At 43.6% G+C, this 25,793-nt stretch overlaps 1 protein-coding gene across 1 annotated transcript in view; it reads right to left on the bottom strand.

Annotated features, from left to right (window-relative positions):
* The window catches only part of RELL1 (RELT like 1), a 67,769-nt gene that overhangs the window by 13,211 nt on the left and 28,765 nt on the right, over positions 1-25,793 (bottom strand). Inside the window, exons 2-6 of the mRNA XM_060091551.1 lie at positions 19,090-19,311; positions 14,949-15,020; positions 7,315-7,372; positions 4,498-4,734; positions 784-922 (exon numbers count right to left, since the gene is read on the bottom strand). Of these exons, the coding sequence (XP_059947534.1) occupies positions 787-922; positions 4,498-4,734; positions 7,315-7,372; positions 14,949-15,020; positions 19,090-19,311 (725 nt within the window). The 3' untranslated portion in view covers positions 784-786. The remainder of the gene's footprint in view (positions 1-783; positions 923-4,497; positions 4,735-7,314; positions 7,373-14,948; positions 15,021-19,089; positions 19,312-25,793) is intronic.

Raw genomic sequence — 25,793 nt, 5'->3', positions numbered from 1 at the left:
ACACATCAAAGAAAACTGGTTTCCAACTCAAAGGAGAAAAGCATTGCTTCGCTTGCTCAAGCCTTTTTCAAATCACAGTTTACCTAGAAATGACGACAAGATTATATTTCATTTGGCCTGCGTGGTTGTTTAAAGGATTTTTAACAAGCCGCCAACATTTAAAAACCTGTTGATTTCACCTGTAGGGGCTTCCCTGGTGGCACAGTGGTTGAGAGTCTGCTTGCCGATGCAGGGGACACGGGTTCGTGCCCCAGTCCGCGAAGATCCCACATGCCGCGGAGCGGCTGGGCCTGTGAGCCATGGTCGCTGAGCCTGCGCGTCCGGAGCCTGTTGCTCCACAATGGGAGAAGCCACAACAGTGAGAGGCCCACGTACCGCAAAAAAAAAAAAAAAAAAAGTCTAGATTTCCACCCTTTTTTGCCTAAGATCTAGCCACACTAAGTGCTTCCTGCCTTGTGGTAATGCAAACCCTAACAGATGGGTTATGTGATTTCTAGTTTGCTCCAGTCCCCACCACTCCACACTGCATCCTAAGTAATCCTCCCCGCTCATTATCATGCAGGCCAGGTCCCTGGAGGCACCTGTGTTGATGGGCTCTTCACAAAAAGCTCTGGGCAGACAAGTGATGGTGTTCCGTCCCCTACAGCCTTACCAGATCCAGGAAAGCACTTCTCATTTCCCTGCCAAGTCACTCCCGTATTACCACAGACCCCAGGGAGGCTCTGGGCACCTTCTCCCTGCCATGTACAACCCACCCCCAATGTCGCCACAACTTCAACTTACCTGCTACTCTGTGCCACTTCGCTCTCTCTTCACGGGTGTCATAGACACCTCCCCATTGATGCTGTCGGTCCCACTAACTGACATTAAACTTCTCCGCTCCTTCTGATTTGACTTGTGTTCCACTTTCGTAACTCTAAACCTGAGCGGGGGAAAGAGGAGATGTGACGGGTTTTGCTTTTCCACTGAACAAGAATCATGAATGGGGGCCTCCCTGGTGGCGCAAGTGGTTGAGAGTCCGCCTGCCGATGCAGGGGATACGGGTTCGTGCCCGGTCTGGGAGGATCCCATATGCCGCGGAGCGGCTGGGCCCGTGAGCCATGGCCGCTGAGCCTGCGCGTCCGGAGCCTGCGCGTCCGGAGCCTGTGCTCCGCAACGGGGGAGGCCACAACAGTGAGAGGCCCGCATACCGCAAAAAAAAAAAAAAAAAAAAAAAAAAGAATCATGAATGAACTAAAAATCATCCACCTGGAGGATCCCAAACAAACTCAGCCAAAAGTTAGGACAGCAATGAAAATCACCCTATTCACATATACACACAACTATATATAAAATAGATAACGAACAAGAACCTACTATATAGCACAGGGAACTATACTCAATATTTTGTAACAACCTATAAGGGAAAAGAATCCGAAAAAGAATATATAGATATATTAATATATACATATTATATTAATATATATATAGCTGAATCACTGTGTTGTACACCTGAAATTAACACGACATTGTAAATCAACTATACTTCAATAAAAACTTTTTTGAAAGGAAAAGAAGGGCTTCCCTGGTGGCGCAAGTGGTTGAGGGTCCGCCTGCCGATGCAGGGGACACGGGTTTGTGCCCCGGTCCGGGAAGATCCTACATACCGTGGAGCGGCTGGGCCCGTGAGCCATGGCCGCTGAGCCTGCACGTCCGGAGCCTGTGCTCGGCAACGGGAGAGGCCACAACAGTGAGAGGCCCACGTACCAGAAAAAAAAAAAAAAGAAAGAAAATAAAAAGAAAAGAAAACCACCATATTCAACAGAAGGAACCGTCCTACACAGCAAGGCCCCTGTCCCCTGCCAAACCTCCCAGTTGATGTTCACTCAACACATCACAGACTCTGCTGCACAGTTTACAGAGCATGGGAAATGCAGTAAGAAACACGGGTACTCAAATATGAAACAGCCTCAGAGCTGTGGTTTCTAACAAGGACCTGGGCTTAAACATCAGCTGTTTTAACAACAGAAGGCTGGATAAAAGCCCGACCAGTTTGCAAATCTGATGTTCACTAGGGAACTGTCTTCTCAAATTTCACCCAGCAGAGGGTCTATCTCTATAAACAGGGCCCCAAACACACATTTATCAGCATCAGTCGGGCGGCAGAGTTTTTGTGTCTGCTTGGGTTTTGTCTGGGATTTTTGTTTTTGTTTTTGAAGCAAATTTGGGTTTTCATTAAGGGTTAAGGAATTTAAGAAAGAGATTTTCCTTAAGAATTAAGAGAGAAGAAATGTACTCAGTTGGACTGCTTTTCTCGTCCATCACCATCAAAACTCTAAAATCTTTCACAGTAGTTTCTCTCTAGTCTTGGTCTTCATTTCCCTCAAAACCATCTAAAATAAATTCTCCTTCTTTGTCCAAAATGAGCTCATGCACCAGAAAGAGGAAGGAGACTCTGAAGGAGTGAACGGAGGATCAGGAAAAAGTTGTCACCACAAACCTATTCGATCAAACTTTAAGACTCTTTAAGCAACACTTGCTGAAAAGCAGCCTGTAATCATTCAGCAGTCAAAAGCAGCCTGTAATCACTCGGCAGTCATAGTATTTATTCTATCTCCAACACGGAGAGTTGGATTGGGGGCATTTAAAAAAGCCATGTTGAATCTGAGTTGAAAGTTTCAGCAGATTTTTTTTAAAGCAAACAAAATACACTTTGTCCAAACAAGTTACAGGTTCTCACCACATTCCACATTCATAAGTTCCCATGACTCTGCTCTGAATAAAACAGTGTGGTCATGAGTTGCACTGTTTTGTTGTAAGTGGCAAAGAGCCAAGGAGTCTTCTCCTTGTTGCTTGTGCAACACATGATGAAACTCAATGGAATTCAAACAACAGTAATAATAATAGCCAACAATTCTTGAGTATATAATAAGCACCAAAAACTGGTCTAAGACCTTTACCTGAGTCACCTTATTTAGTCTTCACAGCAACCCGATAAGGTGAGTGCTACTGTCATCCCCATTTTATAGAGGGGAAAACTGAGGCACAGAGGGAAGTAACAGTTTGTAAGTAGTGGTGTCAGGAGTCAAATGAGGGTGATTCAGTGAGTCCAGGCTACTCTTCCCAGAGTTTGTCAGTAAGGAGAGAAGGATCACGTAGGCAACACTGTCAGCTTTTGCTCAGGGCTTCCCCAGTCTGGTGCCAGCAGGCATGCTCTCGACCATTACTCTCTACTGCCTTTGCACATACAGCATTAGCCTTGCAGTTCCTGCAGGAGGCTCAAAATCAACCAAAAATGTTCTGCATACAGTATCGTCAAATTGTTTATCACTTGAACTGCAAGATCTCCACATCACATATGGGTCACAGGTAAATGGAACTTTAGGACTGGGAAAGGAGGAGGTGAACTAAATGCAAGCAGTCCCAGGGGTCCACGTGGATCTTACACGGCAGAGGCTGGAGAGCAGTGGACCAGGCTCCATCTCTTCCCTTCTTCCGGGCCGACGTTACCTACCTCCCTGGCCATTAGGTGTGGCCGATTGAGTTCCAGCCAGAGGAATGTGAGCAAGAGTGAAATGTGCCACTTCAGGCCCATCTCCTGAAAAACCTCTTGTGAACAATGCTCTGCGTACTTTCTCCTGCTAGCAAATCCAGCAGAGGCACAAGATGGAAAGGACCCAGGGCTCTGGGTGACTGCTTGAAGAGCCACCACTGATCTTTCGATTTCCACAAGTGAAATACAAACTTCCATTCTGTAAGAGTTGAGATTTGGGCTTTATCTTTTAGAGCAAGTGTGATGGTTAATTTTATGAGTCAACTTGACCAGGCTAAGGGCTGCCCAGAGAGTTGGTAAAACATTATTTCTGGGTGTGTCTGTGAGGACATTTGCAGAAGAGATTAGCATTTGAATTGGTAGATTGAGTAAAGATCACCCTCACCAATGAGAATGGGCATCATCCAATCCCTTGAGGGCCTGAACAGAACTAAAAGGCAAAGGGAGACTGAATTTGCTCTTTTTACTTGAGCTGACACATCCCTCTTCTTTTGCCATAAGACATGAGCATTCCTGGTTTCTAGGCCTTCAGACTGGGACCAGGACTAATACCATCGGCTCCCCTGGATCTCAGGCCTTTGGACTTGGACTGAATTACCACCAGCTTTCCTGTCTTCTTGGCCTCCATAATCGTGTGAGCTAATTCCCATAATAAATCTCCTCTTACATGTGTGTCTGTGTGTATATATATATCTTATTGAGTCTGCTTCTCTGTAGAACCCTAATACAGCAAGTAATTAATTTGTTACCTTAATTAAAACAAGTCGTACCTGATCTTGCAATAGCCACCTCTTAGAATTCTTCTGCTATTGGAAAAATGCAGGACTCAGACCAGAAAACATCAAAGAAGCCCAGAGATAGGAGCTGAGCCAGGTTCAGGAGAACACACTCTACATTTAATGGTGTACAAATCCACACAGCGCAGCCACTGTGTTACACAAACCCAAAGCACCCCCAGGACTCACCTGCCCACAGAGAGGACAGTAACTTCTCCTTGGCGCCTTGAGCGGCCCTCTTTGGACTTGTTGGTGGGTTTTATGAAGTGCCATCGCTTGTGCCTACATCGATGACACACGTCCCGCTCGACAGCACCACCCACTGTGTGCAGATGGTGGCCACAGATGTGCTTCCCTGGGGTGCCACCTGGCGACAAGGGCCCGGGGCTCACAGGCGGGCTCCCAGGAGTGCTAGGGGTCACCGGGCTAAGGTGGGGAAAAAAAAAAAAAGGAAAAGGTCAAACTGGTTATTAAAAGAAATACCAGCTAAGGCATTCTCTCCCCCTGCAATATAAAAAGCAGGTTTAAATCAAAAGAAAAAAATGCCTCTTCCAATTATACAAATGGGCTTTGTGAACTGATCTCAGGCAGCAGGTACTCAGCTCTTATGACTATACAATGACAGGTCATTTTAAACAGTAACAATGTGATTTATCACTTCCAGTATGGAATTAACTGGCCGGAAATAAACAACTGCTTCTAATGATGATGCACTGTTTGTCTTTCAAATATTAGGTCTCTTTCCAAACGGCTGATCTCCCTTTTCATGCAGTCTAATTTCAAGTAAACTAATTTCTCACACATACCCAAGTTCCTCCTAGATCTCTAAGCAAAGAGATGCCCCAAATATATGTGCCCTGGAGAAGAGAAAAACTTAAATTCCAATCAAATTATCGGATGGCTTAAGATAGAATATTTGATCCAATCTGACTATTGTGTCAAAGGAAGAAAGCTTTTAGGTCAAGACATCAAAAGTGATTCTCAAGACAGATGTTGATCATAGTAATAATAAAAATAGCTAACACTTAGCAGTCTACGCACTTGATATATATTAATTCCATTGATCTTTACAAAACTTTGAGGTAGGTATCATTGGTTTCCTCATTTTAAAAACGAGGACACTGAGCCTCAGAGCAGTTAAGTAACTTACCTAAGGTCACACAGCTAGTAAGTGACAGCTGAGATCCAAATCTAGAAAGACTGAATCTAGAAACCATGATCTTAACCATCATGCTACAGTGCTTCAGAAACAGGGGAGATCACTCTGATAACCTGGAAGAAACCCAGCCATACCATCCAAAATATAAAAAGCAGAAGTATATAGGTCAGATGCTGGCTGCTTTCAAAAGACACATGTCAAGGCTCTGGTCCACTAGGAAAGGAGGAAATAAGTCAGGACAGAGCCAGCCCAACCAGGAATCAGCCCTCTGACCTGGTATAGGTGGGGTGGGCAGGGCAGCACATAACAGCAGAGCCTGACTCCTGAGACTGGGCTGAGAGCCCCAAAGGCATATAGAAGTCTCATGACAGCATAAGCCAGCCTTTATGCTGCTGATAACCAGCCCACTTGCCCACTTCAAAAGTAGACAAAAAAGTGCCTGATTGAAGAGATAGTCTCAAACACCACAGAGAGCCAAAAGTTTCCTGGTGTTTGTTAGGAATGGTCTTTAGCTTGTTAAAATAAAAACACACAACCGCAGCTTTCTGAGGCAAACAAATGTTCACACCACATATTAGGAGGTTGAATTTGAAAGTTCAACAACATTCATTCAACAAACGTTTATCTAGTACACGCTGTGCACAAAACCCAATGACAGGGACTATAGGATGCCCTAAGATGAGTGAGGCAAAGATTCGATGAGGTGACATGGTCCTAACACAAGGAGTCTGTGGTCAGGGCTGGAGTGTGGCAGAAACCACAGCTCGTATGTCTCTATAAACTACACCACCAGAGCTACTTCCACTGGCCTTCCGGCACTAAGTCACCTCGCTAAAATGCAGATCTAATGTGGCCAGTTTGACAAACATGTATGAAATAGCTAAGACATGCTGGGTGTACCACCCACAGAGTAAGCAGGAAAAGGTCCAAACTCCTTGCCATGTCACTCAAACCCAACTTGCCTTCCTGGCCCTTCTTGCTTCTGTCCATAGCATGTACTCGGGCCACCCCAGACTGAACCTTACTGGAGGCATCCCACACTTTCACTCTCCCGGGCCTTTTGTCCTGGACTTTCTCTGCCTACAAGCAGCCCCTGCTTCTTGTCTCCACCCCCCACTAGACTTTGTCCTCCATGGCAAGGATCTGTGAAGGCCCGGCTCCAGCATCATGCCCAACACACAGCAGGCACTCAATAAATGCTCCATGAAGCATGAAAAATTACATAGAAATACAGTTACCTGTAATTAATTAGGAAGGACTATGATACTCAACCACCATAACCTAAAACTGGTAATACAAAAACAGGACTTAGCAGGTGCCCCCAAACCAGCCTGGTTTTTCGTTTAATCATCATTGTTCATAGAGGTCTTTCGATGCCCGAGGTATTCGGTATTCCTCATAATATTCCAATTAAGTTGGTATTGTGGTTATCTCCAGTTTATAGATGATGGAACTTGAGCTCAGGGTGGTCGGTTAACTTGCCCGAGAAGAGGGGATCCAGAAGTGGTGGAGGTAAGACTCACCCAGGTCCCCAGCTCCAGGGCTACTCCTCCCTCTCGTCACCGTTCTCTAACGCAGCTGTTCTCAGCCAGGGGCGACTTCGCCCCCAGGGTACATTGACAATGTGTTGAGGCATTGGTTCTGGGATGTCACACAGCAGGAGAAAGGGACAATGGCATCCAGTAAGGGGAGGCCAGGAATGCTGTTAAATGTCCTACAACGCACAGGACAGTTCCTCACAGCAAAGAATTCCCTGGCCCAAATGTCAATAGTGCCAAAGTACAGAAACCTGCTCTAGCGGAAAACTGAAAACGAAAGCCCCATAAAATCAGGGGAAAAGCACTCACCTTTCAGGATCACACAGGCTGTTATCTGCTACCATTGCCTTTAAAACATCAGCATTTGCTAAGGAAAAAAAAAAGGTCAAGAATTAAAATGGGGGAGTTCCCTGGTTGCGCAGTGGTTAAGAATCCGCCTGCCAATGCAGGGGACACGGGTTCGAGCCCTGGTCTGGGAAGATCCCACATGCCGCGGAGCAACTAAGCCTGTGCGCCACAACTACTGAGCCTGCACTCCAGAGCCCGCAAGCCACAACTACTGAAGCCCGTGTGCCACAACTACTGAAGCTCGCGTGCCTAGAGCCCATGCCCCACAAGAGAAGCCACAGCAATGAGAAGCCCACGCACCACAACAAAGAGTAGCCCCCGCTCACCGCAACTAGAGAAAGCCCGCTTGCAGCAACAAAGACCCAACACAGCCAAAAACTAATTAATTAATTAATTAATTAATTAATTAATTAATTTTAAAAAAGAATTAAAATGTAATCAGATGAGTGATCATAGAATTATCATATCAGAAAAACTGTTGGAAAAACACCTAATTGAGTTCCTTCAGTTCACAAATGAGGCCCTGGGGCCCTGGAGAAGGGAGGGTCTTTCCCAAGAAAAACCCAGATGTAGCACCATCTGCCAATACTTTTCACCATGCAGGAATTTAGTGAGAGTGACACAGAATCTATGCAAAGGAAAGCAGATCTACTACAGAGCTTTGTTTCCTACACGTCATTAGCAATATAACATAGAAGACATATCTTTCTCCCCTTCTCAAACCAAAGGAAACTGAATTTAACTCACCTTGCTAAATATGTCATAAAATGTATGTCTCAAGAGACCTGTATTTTAATAACATTTACATGCTCAACGAATTAGCCCTAAATTCTGGATACCCATGTAGTATCAAGTCTATCCCACATAGAATCAGGGATGAGAAAGGATTAATTTTCTAGGTGGGCCATTCAGACCATACAAGACCTTAACTCTAGCCAGATAGCTTTAAATTTCAAATGTTGGTCACACCCATCAGTTAAATTAGACTTCCAATGTTAACTTTAAAAAAAAAAACTCCAAATTTGTAGGGGGTGCCTAGGCTGTCCACTAAAGCAAACTGAATCTAAGCTTCTTGGGTGCCTACCCCACCGCTATGCACAGATACACATGTTCTTTTCGTCTTTTGTAGGGTGACAAGTCTTAAGGATAAAAGACTGAAGTGAATGGTCAAGTTTCTCTTGGGTATTTCCTGGCAAGGTCAGATGTTATGACCGACTCCTGACCCATTCCCATTGATTTTTAAAGCACTGTCCTCAGGACTAACCACAACAAATTCCCCAGAGACAATGAAACAATTAAAAAATCACTATCATGTGAGCTAACACCAACATTTATTATCTCAGATGACATCCGAGAGGAGGAAAATTAACTCTATTTTCAACACTGCTGCTTTTAAGTGCTAATAGCTAAGGATGTATCCAGTGTTTCAACTTTTTTTATTATTGCTCCACCCAGAAGCCTTTTTTTTGACTTTTTTTTCCTAATCACCCTCCCATGAAACTATAATACTGCAGATATACACGTTTATGTACTATATGCATATCTGTGTTTTACACATAAAATAGTAAGGGGGTTTTGCCCCCTACAATCTAATTTTCTCCCCTTCACAACCCTTGCAAATGTATGGGGTTTCTGAAGACATATTGATGGAGCATACCATCCTTTTCAAAAAGAAATATTTTCTTTGCCTTTCATGACTATCTGTGAAGATGCACAAAAGCATTTCCAAACACAAGTTTTGATCTAAATAAGACTCTTGTCATTACAAAAAAAGTGCTGAAATGGATCAGCAGTATCTTTTCCCACGTGACAAAAAAGGCACATCACCCTCTGTAAGACAAATTTAAGTACCGTCTAATCATTTTCCCTTTAACTAATACTAAGAATTCAGAACAATAATTTTCTTTCAGATAAAGAGTTTAGGGGATACACAATAAATTGCCAGTTGAGATTTATATTCTGCCATCATTTACTAAACTTCAAAACTATAGAGATCAGCTCGGTGCTTTGTGACTGCCTGGAGGGGTGGGATAGGGAGGGTGGGAGGGAGGGAGACGCAAGAGGGAAGGGATGAGGGAACAGATGTATATGTATGACTGATTCACTTTGTTATAAAGCAGAAACTAATAAAAAAAAAAGAGGGAAAAATAACAGCAACAAAAAAGGTATGAAAACAAAGATAACACTAATAGCATTCACTTATAAGAATGAGCTTTTCAAAAACAGAAGTTTAAATAGTCACCTGAGAAAATTAATTAATCAAAATGATGACCTCTGTTAGAAACATCAGATGATAAAATGCTGCCAGAGAGATTAAGAAAATATATTAAAATCATTACTAAAACTTGTTTTTATGGGCTTGTGTTGTTTCTCATGTATTCATGTATTCCTGTATCTTGCCCTTATTTCTTAGAAACAATAGTAAACAACCCCTTTGTTTGCTATGAGTGATGCTTTAAGAGTAGACTCAAGTTTTGATCATTCATACCCATTGAGGGTGGGTGTGTGAGACCAACACACACATACACACGCACATACATCCTTGTCTCTAGTCTACCCTGCAATCTATACCAGGGAGTAAATCTCAGTAAACTAACCCTTGGGAACATTTTTGGTTTCCTCTGATGAGAAAACTCTAACAGAACACCACCATTAGCGCATAAACACATGCTTTAATTTGGCTGTCAAAGAGCAATAATACAATTAAGTTCTAATGAATATATTTCTCCTCCTTGTGATTACTCGTAACTCCAAAAAGCTGCAAAAGATGGTTTCCCCTACAGCTGTCAACATTCTGTCCAACTATACTTCCCTTCATAGGCATCCAAAGGATGGGAGGAGTCAATTATAGGGCAAGTAAAGCCTGTCAAGAACAGGGGAAATTTTCCAGTGGGCAGTAATTTCCAGAAACTGCTTCCTCTCTTCTTTCCTGAATTTCTGCCTGATAATATGCATAGACCAGTCAAAATCAGACAAGAAAAATGCCTTGTCTTCTCTCCCACCATTACTCTTTTCAAAGTTTTCCCTTACATTCAAGGCAAGATCCTGGTATGTGCCAGTCACTGGCTAAAAACAGACCCTATCATCTTTGATTCTCCCCAAAAGTGGGCAGAATTATCATCCCCATTTTAAAGATAGACACTGAGGCCTAAAGACTGTAACTGACTGGCCAGAGTCCCACAGCTAGAAACAGAGCTAGAAACAGACATAGATACAAACCCTGGTCTATCTGACTCTGGGGTGGGTGCTTTTCACCCCGACCTACCCCGACCTACTCCTCAATGTCCAAGTCTCTATCTAAATGATGAGTAGTTTAACAGTTCACAGGATGTCTGCATAACCATTATAGAAAGTTTCAGAGATCTACTCAGTAATGATGGTAGTTTATGAAGGAATCCTTTTTGCCACCACACAAATTGAGCCCCAAGGTAAGAATTTCACCAAGGGATCCCTCTCTCTGCCTAGTGTGAATAACCATAACCAGGGCGCTTGGAGAGTAATCACAATACTCTGAATTGTTGCTATATTCAGACAGTGTCAGGGCCTGGCAGAGAAGCTCAGCTACGGAGTTGCAGGTACTTTCCAAACTTCCAAACAGTGGCCACCCAAACGCTCTTCAATTCAGCCCTATTTAGAAAGGATTAGGAATTAGGGGGAAAATAATTAGTCTGCAGGTCAGCCAACAAATTCATCTTTCAAGAGATATTTACCTAAACAAAACTTGATTTGCAACATTCAAGACATGATAGGTTTAAACCATAAACAAGAATGTCACCATGAGTACAGGTGAAATATTACCCCATTAGCCAAATTAAAAATGCAAAGCCAATGAGTCATATATCATGACTGCAAATGTTTTAAAATATGTAAATATAGGCAAAGGAAACGTAAATAAACATGGAAAAATGGTAATGGTTTGTACTCAATTTTATTCCTTTTTTCTTCAATGTTTAAAGAAAAATTATGTTATAGTGTGCTGATAATTTTTTTAAATAGTTAAATTAACCTCAACAGGGAGGTCTTAATTGATATTAAGTTCAGAGTCTGTTAATTGACAAAGAAAAGAAAAATACATTTTGTTCTATAGAGAATTTAAGTCTCAAAGGCAAACTAAAAAAGCTAGGTTATCAACTGGTAAGAGACCCAAGTATGTATCTAATCCCCCAGCTGCTGTTTTGGCACAGGCTGGAAGCTAGAGAGGGCCACGGCTGGAAAAGGGGTGTCCAGTGAGATCAGATGTCTCCTGGTGGCCAAGGAGAACCAAGGCCACACAAAGGATCAGAGCCCCCAGCCTTCCTCACAGGTCACTGGAGAAATCACAGGCAGACAGATGAAGGCCCTGACAGGGAAGAGGGTAAAGAATAAGAAAGAAAGGAAAGAACTGGGGAGCAGAGGAAAAAGAATGAAATCAGTGCCTTGGTACTATTCCAACATACCTACTGGTAATCAAGGCAGCAGAAACCAAAAGGCTACTTTCTGAAAGGAAAAGGACATAATTAAAAAAGAAAAGAACAGCCCTATAGTCTATGAGTGTGGAAGGTGAGGAAATTATATAGTCTGCTTGCTCCAGGGACCCAAAGAATTCTCGTCGGCTGTAATTAGGAGAAGGGGCCCACTACTGGCACCATCCTGCCATATGCTGGCTGTGTGACCTTGGGTAACTTTCTTACCCTCTGGGCCTCTGTTTCTTCATCTGCAAAATGGGGTGGTAACAGGATCTACCTCATAAGGTAGTTCGGAGAATTTAATGAGTTAATGTTTAGGAGTTCTATAAAACACCCCAGCTGTATACGTTGTCTCTTTGAAAGGAGGAAGTTTATCATCCGTCTTTCCTGCTACCAGGAAAGAGGCAGTGACAGCACGTGGGTAAGTATAGACTCTGACGTCAGATGCTAGAGTTCAAATCTCAGCTCTGCTACTTGCAGCAGGGTGACATTGGCAAGTTAGTTAAGTGCTGTGGGCCTCAGTTTCTCAACTGTAAATTGGGAACGAAGTACCTGAATCACAGGGTTCCCAGAAAGCCCCTACAATGAGCCTGGCACATAGCAAGCACTCAGTGTCTACTATGAAGTTATACACGAGAACTGCAGCCCCCGGCAAAGTTTTCACAGCTGACTTATTTCAACCAGTTCACCTGTCAGTAACGCCCTCATGCAGCACTCACTAACTCAGCAACCGCTCCAGCTCTCAGAAGCCCAGGTCCCAAAGGCCTCCAAGCTCCCCAAAGCCCTGAAGGCAGTTTTGAACGCACAAGGCACAGGAGCAAACTTACCCTGTGCACTTTTGTCATGGCTGGAGCTTCTACGCCAAGAACGTATTTGTGTATTTCTTACGCAAATTAAAGTCCACTTTTTTTAATGTAAAAAAAATATGCACCACTGAGTCCTCAAGGATAGCATCCCCAAATACTGTTCCCTGAACAAAGGTCTTTAGAAAATAGACATCAAATCCAAGTGATTGCTGTCTTGTTATTTTAAACACCATATAATTAAGTTTGGCTGTCTGGTTTTCCACCCTATAGAAACCGAAAGCTACAAAGTAGAAGAGAGGCAAGGCAATGTTGTATAGATGAAAGAGACCCAGGTAGGGCCAGGCTGCTCCTTAACCATGTGACCAACCACTTGGAGTCTTCCTTTCTTCATCTGTAAAATGGGTATAATAATATCAACTCCAGAGGAATATTCTGAGGATTAGATTATGCACATAATGCACCTAGATCTATGCCAAATACATAAAGTCCACTCTGTAAAGAACAATGAAAAGTATGCTGAATCATGTGAAATTGCTTCTTCTCTAAGTCAGAAAAACTGACCAGCAGCCCAGGCCAGGCAGGTGCTCCAGTTGATAGTGAGGATATGGGGGCAGAGGATCCCCGGGAAGCGGCTGGGGATGGAAGAGCAGGTATTTACTGAGCAGCACGGAGGAATTTCTACTTTTGGACAAATGGCTCAGGTGCAGCAGTGCATGCTGCATGTGTCAGCACTGACCAGGGCACAGACAGAGCCCAAGGAAAACATTTTCTTTTAAATTCTCATGAGAATTCAAAGTATGGGGATCTGCGGATACTGGATATGTCGACTGAAAAAAGTGCACGACCTAAAAGTTGAGAGGTTATGTTTTATTCGGTGGACAAATCTGAGGACCTAAGGCCGGGACACAGCATCTCAGACAGCTCTGAGGGAGTGCTCTGGAGAAGCAACCCCAGGATATACAGGGGTTTTTGCAACAAAGACCAGGTAGTCAGAACATCAAAAGATGACTATTAATTAAAGAAAACCAGACATCTCGAGTTAAGGAATGTAGTTCTTTTCTATGTATGGGAAGATGAAAGAGTCTGGGTTCCCTGAAGTCATTCCTTTGATAAGCACCTCAGTTCTCTGGGGCCAGTATCTTGTGCACCCTGAGTCTCCTCAGGGTGCATCGCTGGGGCAGCTGTAACGTGATGGCTTGATGGCTGCAACACCCTTTGTTTACTGACATGACAGGTGACATTTTTAGTTCACAGGTATATGGGTAGGAGTGCCACACACCTCAAAAGTCACTCGGGGTGTGGAATCTTATGGAGGCAATCACCTTCAAAACAATGACCCTGATTTATCTAATCAAGATTAAACTAATCCTGATTAGTTTAGGAAGATGGGGGTTTAGAATACATTTCAGAAGGGAAAAAAGTGCTTAAAGCCATAAAGGTTAGACTTTTTAAAAGTTTTAACACTTAAGAATAGATCACAGGGCTTCCCTGGTGGCACAGTGGTTGAGAGTCCACCTGCCGATGCCGGGGACACGGGTTCGTGCCCCGGTCTGGGAAGATCCCACATGCCATGGTGCGGCTGGGCCCGTGAGCCATGGCTGTTGAGTCTGCACGTCTGGAGCCTGTGCTCCACAACGGGAGAGGCCACAACAGTGAGAGGCCCACATACCGAGAAAAAAAAAAAAAAAAACAATAGATCACAGAATGGGCAAATCCATGGAGACAGAAAGCAGAGGAGGGATTGCCAGAGGATGGAGGGAAAGGGGATGGAGAATGGGGAGTGACTGCTTAGTGGGTACAGAGTTTGCAATGATGAAAAAGTTCTGGAACTAGATAGTGGTGATGGCTATACATTATTGTGAACATACTTAAGGCCAATGAATTGTCCATTTTAAAATGGGTATAATGGTACATTTTATGTTATGTGTATTTTACCACAATATGTTTAAAAGCACAAAAAAAGGAATAGATAATATTCGAGTGCTTATTATACAAGCACTTTATGTGCAATATGTCACAACAATGCTATGCGGTAAATATTATTTTAGAGGAGGAAAGTGAGGTTCCATGATGTAATATGACTTTCCCCAAATCGAGGTGAGGCCAGGATTAAAAGGTAAGCCTCCGGGGCTGACTCTACAATGACTGACTCTTGGAAAACACTTCTGTGAAACTCTCCTGGTCAGATAATGCTGGAAGCTGAGCTATTTGTGAGCTTAGGTAAAAGGTGTCAATAACTTCAGAAACATTGACAGGACAATCCATACAAATCATGACTCTTTGAAGCAGGTTTTTAATAAAACATATGAATACTGAATTGTTCTGGACACTAAAACAACCATACCTTCATTTTTCATGATGTAGTGGACAATCTGCCCAACGGTGTCACTATTTTCATTTACACTGTCGTTCAACTCTGAAAGACAAAGGGGAGGGGAGGACAGGTTACAATTGGTCACTTGCATCAGGTCAACGAGACGTGCAGTCTTAGAGCCCAAGACCTCTCTGAACAGTGTCCAGAAAGTTTAGCTGATCCCCATAGTGCTAAGAGCTCTGCTTTCTTCCTTCAACCCCAAGCTGCCTGACTGAAAGCACATAGTGACTTCCCTGGCATAAGAGGCATAAAAAGTATCAGAGTCGTCCATCGATCTCAAGTCCAAACACACACTCAGTTTCCAAGACAATAATTCCATGTATCTATATCAGTCATTACAACTATTATTTCTCTCTCATCGTTTTGTTAAAGCCTTAAGGGAAATGGAAAGAAAAAAGACAGTTAAAAGAAAAACTTCTCGGATTTTATTTTAATTGCAGATGTACTATATAAATTTAGAAAATTAATTCATTTCTTAAATTGGGTAATTATTGGGCTTCCCTGGTGGCGCAGTGGTTGAGAGTCCGCCTGCCGATGCAGGGGATCTGGGTTCACGTCCCGGTCCGGGAGGATCCCACATGCCGCAGAGCGGCTAGGCCCGTGAGCCATGGCCGCTGAGCCTGCACGTCTGCAGCCTGTGCTCCACAACGGGAGAGGCCACAACAGTGAGAGGCCCGTGTACCGCAAAAAAAAAAAAAAAAATTGGGTAATTATTCGTCTGTGTTTTTACAAGACGCTTCTTTTAAATGTACTTCCAAATGATCTAAATGTTGGTCGCAGTTAATTACCTACAAATTCAGTTTACTTTGAGAGACTCTGCACGTGGGATTGTCCTTGGAAAAAAAAAAATCAAATCTTCACTCTGAAACTGATCCTTATAATTTGCTTCCATAACACAAGAAGGAAGAGGGAGGGTTGACCTAGCTCACAAAGAATGAATCAAGGTGTGTGGTGTCCTACCCGTGTATCTGGAAAATGGTCTTCTCCATCCAAGCTGCTTCCTCTCGTGAATACGCACGTTTGGTTGCACAGTGCACATGCTAATGGCTAAGCCGACCTACAGAGCATCTAGGAAGGAGGAGGGGGAGGGCCCGCCTTCTGTTGACAAACACTCAGCCTTGGTTTGCTCATAAGCTCACACATGACTCATCCTGCAACCGTGCTCTCTCTCTGGCTCAAAGGTCAGTGGGGGTGGGAAAAACCAACAGGGCGGCAAGCTGGCAAGGAATGAAGAAGCTCCCGCACTCTGCCCTTGGGGCCGGCTTGAAGGCTGACCTACTCCAAATGTCACCTTTTTGCAAAAACTGTCCTTTGAGAGGCTGAAAGGGATAAGGAGAGTTACCTACTACTCCCAAGGCCCTAAAGGGTGGTTGGAAAGTACATCTGTGGAGAAAACAGGACTTCATCTCTCAGCGTTTTCCAAACATAATCTAGCAACTCCACATTAAGAGGAAAAGCTGAGACGGTCTGAAGTCAATACGAAGGCACCAGCTCTTGCCATATTTTCACTGCAATGTTCGCACAACCTCTTACTTAATAAACATAGACTCTAACCTCGTAGATTTAAGATAGAACTCCCCCAGCAAAAGTAGCAGCACAAAAATGGTGAGATGTATTCAGTTTTCCTACCGTTCTTGTTGGAATCTAATTCAATAATAGTAAGGGTTAACATTTACTGAGTGGCCATTTGTGACAAACACCAAATATATATTCTCTATAAATTTCACAATAATCTTACAAGGTGGAGATTACTGTTCTCACTTAAATTAAAATTTTAATTAAATTAGTATTAAATTAATGAAATTAAATTTAAGTTAAATTATACATAGCAGCATATATAACATATATAACTTGCCCAAGGCCACAAGGCAAATAAGAGTAAATGATTTAGTAGGTATTTAATAAATGAAAGCAAGGTTTATAACTCTAGGTGTGCTTCCTGTGAAATCTGCAGTGACACTGCACCACACCATCTGCCTTTAAGATGGATCATTTTGTAAAAGTGTTGGCGAGGATGTGGAGAAAAGGGAGCACTTCTGCACAGCTGGCGGGAGTGTAAACTGGTGCAGCCACTGTGGAAAACAATATGGAGGTTCCTCAAAAAATTAAAAATAGAAGTACCCTATGACCCAGTCACTCCATTCCCAAAGGAAATGAAAACAGGATCTCGAAGATTTATATGCACTCCCATGTTTATTGCAGAATTATTCACAATAGCCAAGATATGGAAAAAACCGAACTGCCCATCAAGGAATGAATGGATAAAGAAGATGTGAGATATATATATATATATATATATATATATATATATATATATATATAAAGGAATAGTATTCAGCCATGAGAAAGGACATCCTGCCATTTTTGACAACACAGATGGACTTTAAGCACATTATGCTTAGAGAAATAAATCACACACAGAAAAAGACAAGTACTGTATGTTACCACTTGTATGTGGAAACTAAAAAAGCCAAAGTTGTAAAATAGAGAGTGGTTACCAGGGCATAAGGGATGGGGAGAGAGTGAAATGGATCAGGGCCCTGTGGTCTATACACCCATCTGCCTTTTGCCTGTGGAAAAACTTTAGCCAAAGAATAAGTTTAATCAGAGAAGTGAGAAAATGCAGAAGCAGAGAAAAGCAGTCAAGCAGGACAAGACAATAATAGTCACTAAGCAAAGTCAAGCTAAAGCAAGGACCTCTACTTCCTTCTCAAGGGCTGTAGATAATATTCTGAGCCGTATCCTGCGAGCTGTCTTGTAGATACTGAAAGCCCCACCAGGTGGAAGAAGTTAACCGCATGATGACCAGGCTGTAGCCACGACATAAGCTGCCACAATTCTGAGAATTGGCCTCAAGGAAATGGGAAAAAACTGACCCTGGAACTGAAGATTAACTGCACTTAAAACAATCAAGGGCTTCCCTGGTGGCGCAGTGGTTGAGAGTCCGCCTGCCGATGCAGGGGACACGGGTTTGTGCCCCGGTCCGGGAAGATCCCACATGCCGCGGAGCGGCTGGGCCCATGAGCCATGGCTGCTGAGCCTGCGCGTCCAGAGCCTGTGCTCCGCAACGGGAGAGGCCACAACAGTGAGAGGCTCGTGTACCGCAAAAAAAAAAAAAAAAAAAAACAATCAAGATGGGCCTCCTTGGTGGTGCAGTGGTTAAGAATCCGCCTGCCAATGCAGGGGACACGGGTTCGAGCCCTGGTCTGGGAAAATCCCACATGCCTCGGAGCAACTAAGCCCGTGCACCACAACTACTGAGCCTGCGCTCTAGAGCCCGTGCTCCCCAACAAAAGAAGCCACCGCAATGAGAAGCCTGCACACCACAACGAAGAGTAGCCCCCTCTCGCCCCAACTAGAGAAAGCCCGCACACAGCAACGAAGACCCAAGGAAGACAGAAATAAATGAATAAAATAAATAAATTTATAAAAATACAAAACAAAAAAACAATCAAGATGACACTGGTCAGACCACCACATGACCAATTTCAAGATGACTGTCAGAGCTGACTGTGCTGTTTCTGCATGTAGCTCCCTCCCTTCGTCTGTGAAAGCTCTTTTGCCCCCTGATTGTCGGGGGCGGGGGGTAGTCAGCCTTTGGACAGGAGTCCATTCACCCTCTCCCCCTCCCCCCAGGTTGCCAGCACCCAAAATAAACCACCAACGTTGCCTCTTTATTGGCTTTTGAGCAGCGAGCAGCCAGACACCACCTTCGGTTACAATAGGGCAGATGTTGCTTAAGGGTACAAACTTAGAACAAATAGTAAATAAGCCCTAGAGATCGAATGCACAGTATAGTGAATATAGGCAACAATATTATATTATAATCATCAAACCTGCTAAGAGACTAGAACTTAATGATTCCCGCCACTAAAAAGAAATGACAATTACGTACTGTGATAGAGGTGCTAAATATCGCTACAATGGCAATCATATTACAATATGCAAATGTATCCGATTAACGTGTTGTACACTTTAAATTTACATAATGTCAATATATTAAAAAAAGATGGATCATTTGCCTTATAGAGATGGAAAATATACATTACTGGTTTCTGATTTAAAAATCGTCTGCACTCAGATTCCCATAAAAAGAATCCAGGTTATTTACCTATCTTTTCAACCTTTTCTTCTTCCATGTCTTGCTCAGCTTCTGTTGTACAACGATAGCCTTTCTTCTTAAGCAGGTGGCAGATGAGGACGCCGAAGAGACCCATAATGAAGAACACAGGGACAAGCGCGTACGCAATGTATTCTGGGTGTCCATTTCCATTGTTCGTGGGTGAGGGCGTCGTCTCAGTTCTGGAGTGTAATGGGTGGCTGCCATCATTGTCTGAGGAAGAAACATACACAGCTGCATCAGACGTCTACTGCGGACAAGGAAAATCTGACAACCTTGGGAAATGTTCCTGTTAAATGTGAGTCTGCTTCCAAAACCACGGGCCACGCAGAGACTGGCAGGTCTGGCAGGACAGACACACAGGCTTGTGCTGAAACAGTCTTGAGTTCCCATCCTGTCCCTGCTACTCAGAACCTGGGTCCCACCCTGGGTAATTCTTTTTAATCCTCTCCAAACCAGCCTCTGCTTCTTCATCTGAAAGAGTACCTACACAGCATGGAGTGAATGTAGAGTTTCAGTGACGGGTCCACACAGAGCAAACACACCATCACTAGGTGGTATCACAGCAGACTACTTAGTAGTTAAGAGCACAGACTCAGGAGACGTGTGGTCACATCCTGGCTCTACCACTTAGCAGCTGTGTGACGCTGGACAATGACTTAATCTCCATGCCTTGGTTTCTTGTAAAATAGGCACACTAACAGTAGCTACCCACCCTTCTAGGCTTGTTATGAAGATGAAATAAATTAATACATGTAAAACATCCAGAACCATTTCTACAACATAGTAAATGCTCAGCTTGGCTCAACTACATGCCAGGCACCATTCTAGGCATCTGGGACATACCACTGAGCAAAACAAAGATCCCTGTCCTCATGGAGTGTATGTCCCAGAAAGATTTAGTAAACTGACAGATCTAGTGTATGAAAAAAGACAGAAAAATGCATCAAGTTTTGGCCCAGGGATACAAACATAAAAATGGAAGCACATGTATTTATTTATTTGTTTACTAACCCAAATTAGCATTTATGGCATGCCCATTATGTGAAAAGCACCAGCTGGGAGCTGGAGAGAGAGTGGAAAATAACGCAGCATGACCAACGCCACCTTGGAGCTTGCAGGGTAGTATTGGAAACAGGCACTAAACAAGTGAACACCTGGGCAGGCATGAGAGACTGGGAGAAAGGCTGAGGAAGGTATGCATGGGGCACTAAAAGAAACAGTAATAGTGGGGACCTATTTTATGACTTCAAAAATGGGGCAGCTGGGAAGGGGGCATCTTTGGGAGAGAAGGAGACATTTGCTTTTGGACAAGTCAAAATGCCACATGGGGCTTCCCTGGTGGCGCAGTGGTTGAGAGTCCACCTGCCGATGCAGGGGACACGGGTTCGTGCCCCGGTCTGGGAGGATCCCACATGCCGCGGAGCGGCTGGGCCCGTGAGCCATGGCCGCTGAGCGGGCGCGTCCGGAGCCTGTGCTCCGCAGCGGGAGAGGCCACAACAGTGAGAGGCCCGCGTACCACAAAAAAAAAAAAAGCCACATGGACTTACACCAGAGGCAGCCAGATATCTGGGCCCAAGAGCATGCTACGTAGGCTCCCAAGAGGTTTCCATATATGGGGAACTGAGTCACATCTATGAAGGAGTGAGAGGGAAAAACAGTGAGCCCGGCTCGTACAATCATAAGATACAGCCAGTTAAGACAACGGAGAAAGAGCCGACTGTGTGGAAAATCAACAAAATACCAATTCACACACATAAAATGAGAAGGGAGTTATCAAACAAAGGAGAAGGGACTTCCCCGGTGGCACAGTGGATAAGACTCCACGTTCCCAATGCAGCGGGCCCAGGTTCGATCCCTGGTCAGGGAACTAGACCCCACATGCATGCCACAACTATTGAGCCTGCCTGCCACAACTAAGACCCAGCACAACCCAACAAATAAATACATATTTTAAAAAAAACAAAAACAAAGGAGTGGGTCAGGTAGGATGTGGACTAAAGAAAAATGTGGGATTTCACTGAAGTGAAGTCTCATTATTTAGGATACTCAGATTCTGAAGTAATAAAATAAGCTTTTCTACACCATGGAGATTCACACATATTGCTTGAGAAACCCAGAAACTGGAAAGCTAGATGCATTTAACTATAAACTCTCTCAAGAGTATTTTGATGAAAAAAAAAAACCAAAAAATACCCCTGTGTTGTAATGATTACATGGGGACAAAGATTAGGTGTGAAGTGACCACATTTCTTTACTGCAGCAAATAGTATCAAACAGAGGCCACAGGACAAAAGGCTCTCTCTCTTTCGCATGGAACTATCCATTATCTTTGAACATGAAAGGAAATTGCTGGTTTCTCAGGTTGTAAAAGGTTGCATTCATTATTTTATCATGCAACCTCTAGAATTTGGCATAATCTATATATTTTTCTGATTTCTCTTCCAAGAATCAATATAATTAATAAATGAATGAATAAATAAATAAGAGAATACACACACACACACACACACACACACTTCCCTAAACATATGCAAATATATCATCTAAATTAGGGTTTAACCTCAAGACTTACTTTCAGTAAAAAACAGAATATTCAACTCCTTTTATAATTCTAAGTGTGTTATTTATTAATTCCTTTTTTAAAACACATATGCCATGCAACAGGAATAGGTAAAGCAGGCAACATGCTAAGACTGAAAGAGTTTTACTCAGAATCGTGGTCTGTTTCAATCTGGAGGTGATAATAAATTCTCTTTGGGAAGCACTATAAACAGAGATGAAAGCAGAGGGGCTCCAAACTGGAGCCAAACAGCTCCTCCTGAATCAGGTGGTTAAGAATGTGTGTTCACCATTAATTTGACATCTAGCAAACCCTTGCAAATACTATGTATTTACAGTTTGTGATTTACAAACATATAGCAGTCATTTAATCTCATAATTATTGCACCATGGAAAAAACTGAAGAAGATATGAATCTAAATTAGTGAAACATGAATTACAGAGATGCACGGTAGTTAAAAAAAGGTCAGACTGCCTGGCATAAATAACAGCTTGGCCACTTACTAGGCATGTCACCTTGGGCAAGTTTTTTAACTGCTAGGTGCTCAGTTTCCTCATCTGTAAAACAGAATCAAAATGATTATACCTTTCTATGATGACTTTAAAACATGTCCCCAGATTCTTTGGCACTGCTCCCATGGAGAGGTGAGGTCTATATCTCCTCCCCTTGAAGATATATTCTGTGCTTTGCCTGACCAACAGAATATGTTGGAAGTGATATTTTGTCCGTTTCTAAGTCCCAGGCCTTAAGAAACTGACAGCTTCCACTTCCTGTCTCTTGGGACACTTGCTTTTAGAAGCCAGCCACCATGCTGTGAGGAAACCCCAGCTGCCCCAAGAAGAAAAACCAATAATAGTCATCAACATGACAACTATGTAATTGAGATATCTTAGAAGTAGACTCTATAACCTCAGTTGATGCTGCATGGAGCAAAGATGAGCCATTTCTGATGAACCCTGCCCAAATTGTAGATTCACAGGCAAAATAAATGATTGTTATTGTTTTAAGCCACTAAATTTTGTGGTAATTTTTTATATAGCAATAGTAACTGGAAGACTACTTCCTAAAGTCATTGTGAGGATTAAATACATTAATATGTAAAACACTTCAAAGGGTATGTAGGAAAAGATAAGCACTATAAAAGTGTTCAGTCATCACCCTGATAGAACTGCACTATCCAATATGGTAACCACTAACCACGAATAGCTATTTAAATTTAAATTAATTAAAAATAAATAAAATTTAAAATTCAGTTCCTCAGTTGGACTAACCACTTTTCAAGTGTTCAATAGTCACATTGAGCTAATGGCTAATTGCTTCCATATTGGACAGGTCAGATGAAGAACATTTCCATCATTGCCAAAATTTATATTGTACAATCTTGTTATAGACTATAAAGAATCACTGAAGAGCAAAATGTTGACTGGAGACTCTACTGTGATCTACCTGAACAATTTAATTAAGAATAACTTTTAAATCACATAGTAACTACTCATAATTAATGCCTAAGATATTTGTTAACTTAGGTAGGCTTAGCTTTCCTTCAATTTACACTAATAATTTGCTTAGAGATACTGTGTCCACTTTTTTTCTTTATCCCCTGCTGACTCATACCTGAATTCTGAAAAAAATATTTATTTGAGTCCAAATTAATAGTAAAGGTTGTCATAGCATTATTTATAAAAGTCAAAAAACAGCAACGACCTGCATATTTGACAATGGGATAATATTAAATATCTAAGTCGGACTTCCGGGTAAGATGGCGGAAGAGTAAGACGCGGAGATCACCTTCCTCCCCACAGATACACCAGAAATACAGCTACACGTGGAACAACTCCTACAGAACAACTACTGAACGCTGGCAGAAGACCCCAGACCTCCCAAAAGGCAAGAAACTCCCCACATACCTGGGTAGGGCAAAGCAGAGAGATTCCCGCAGAGAGGAGCGGTGCCGAGCGGCACTCACCAGCCCGAGAGGCTTGTCTGCTCCCCCGCCAGGGCGGGCGGCGCTGGAGCTGAGGCTCGGGCTTCGGTCAGAGCGCAGGGAGAGGACTGGGACTGGCGGCGAGAACTCAGCCTGAAGGGGGCTAATGTGCCACAGCTAGCCGGGAGGGAGTCCGGGAAAACTCTGGAGCTGCCGAAGAGGCAGGAGACTTTTTCTTCCCTCTTGGTTTCCTGGTGCGCGAGGAGAGGGGATTAAGAACGCCGCGTAAAGGAGCTCCAGAGACGGGCGCGAGTCGCGGCTGAAAGCGCGGAGCCCAGAGACGGGCGTGGGACGCTGGGGCTGCTGCTGCCGCCGCCAAGAAGCCTGTGTGCGAGCGCAGGACACTGTCCACACCGCCCTTCCGGGAGCCTGTGCAGCCTGCCACTGCCGGGGTCCCGGGATCCAGGGGCGGCTTCCCTGGGAGAACGCACGGCGCGCCCCGGGCTGGTGCAACATCACGCCGACCTCTGCCGCTGCAGGCACGCCCCGCAGTCCGTGCCCGTCCCTCCCGCCCGGCCTGAGTGAGCCAGAGTCCCCGAAGAGGCTGCTCCTTTAACCCTGTCCTGTCTGAGCGAAGAACAGACGCCCTCCAGCGACCTACACGCAGAGGCGGGGCCAAATCCAAAGCTGAGACCCAGGAGCTGTGAGAACAAAGAAGAGAAAGGGAAACCTCTCCCAGCAGCCTCAGAAGCAGCGGATTAAAGCTCCACAATCAACTTCATGTACCCTGCATCTGTGGAATACATGAATAGACAACAAATCATCCCAAATTGAGGAGCCAGGAGTCAGTGCTGTGCCTCTGAGGTGGGAGAGCGAACTTCAGGACACTGGTCCACAAGAGACCTCCCAGCTCCACATAATACCAAACGGCGAAAATCTTCCAGAGATCTCCATCTCAACACCAGCACCCAGCTTCACTCAACGACCAGCAAGCTATAGTGCTGGACACCCTATGCCAAACAACTAGCAAGACAGGAACACAACACCACCCATTAGCAGAGAGGCTGCCTCAAATCATAAAAAGTCCGCAAACACCCCAAAACACACCACCAGACGTGGACCTGCCCACCAGAAAGACAAGATCCAGCCTCATCCACCAGAACACAGGCAGTAGTCCCCTCCACCAAGAAGCCTACACAACCCACTAAACCAACCTTAGCCACTGGGGACAGACACCAAAAACAACGGGAACTACGAACCTGCAGCCTGCAAAGAGGAGACCCCAAACACAGTAACATAAGCAAAATGAGAAGACAGAAAAACACACAGCAGGAGAAGGAGCAAGATAAAAACCCACCAGACCTAACAAATGAAGATGTAATAGGCAGTCTATCTGAAAAAGAATTCAGAATAATGATGGTAAAGATGATCCAAAATCTTGGAAATAGAATAGACAAAATGCAAGAAACAGTTAACAAGGACCTAGAAGAACTAAAGACGAATCAAGCATCGATTAAAAACACAATAAATGAAATAAAAAATACTCTAGATGGGATCAATAGCAGAATAACAGAGGCAGAAGAACGGATAAGTGAGGTGGAAGATAAAATAGTGGAAATAACTGCTGCACAGCAAAATAAAGAAAAAAGAATGAAAAGAACAGAGGACAGTCTCAGAGACCTCTGGGACAACATTAAACGCACCAACATTCGAATTATAGGGGTTCCAGAAGAAGAAGAGAAAAAGAAAGGGACTGAGAAAATATTTGAAGAGATTATAGTTGAAAACTTCCCTAATATGGGAAAGGAAATAGTTAATCAAGTCCAGGAGGCACAGAGAGTCCCATACAGAATAAATCCAAGGAGAAATACACCAAGACACATATTAATCAAACTGTCAAAAATTAAACACAAAGAAATCATATTAAAAGCAGCAAGGCAAAAACAACAAATAACACACAAGGGAATCCCCATCAGGATAACAGCTGATCTCTCAGCAGAAACTCTACAAGCCAGAAGGGAGTGGCAGGACATACTTAAAGTGATGAAGGAGAAAAACCTGCAACCAAGATTACTCTACCCAGCAAGGATCTCATTCAGATTTGATGGAGAAATTAAAACGTTTACAGACAAGCAAAAGCTGAGAGAGTTCAGCACCACCAAACCAGCTTTACAACAAATGCTAAAGGAACTTCTCTAGGCAAGAAAC

The sequence above is a fragment of the Mesoplodon densirostris genome, chromosome 1, assembly GCF_025265405.1.
Source record: "Mesoplodon densirostris isolate mMesDen1 chromosome 1, mMesDen1 primary haplotype, whole genome shotgun sequence".
Lineage (NCBI taxonomy): Eukaryota > Metazoa > Chordata > Mammalia > Artiodactyla > Ziphiidae > Mesoplodon > Mesoplodon densirostris.
Note: the sequence above shows the minus strand (reverse complement) of the source record. Positions and strands in the feature narration are given on the sequence as shown.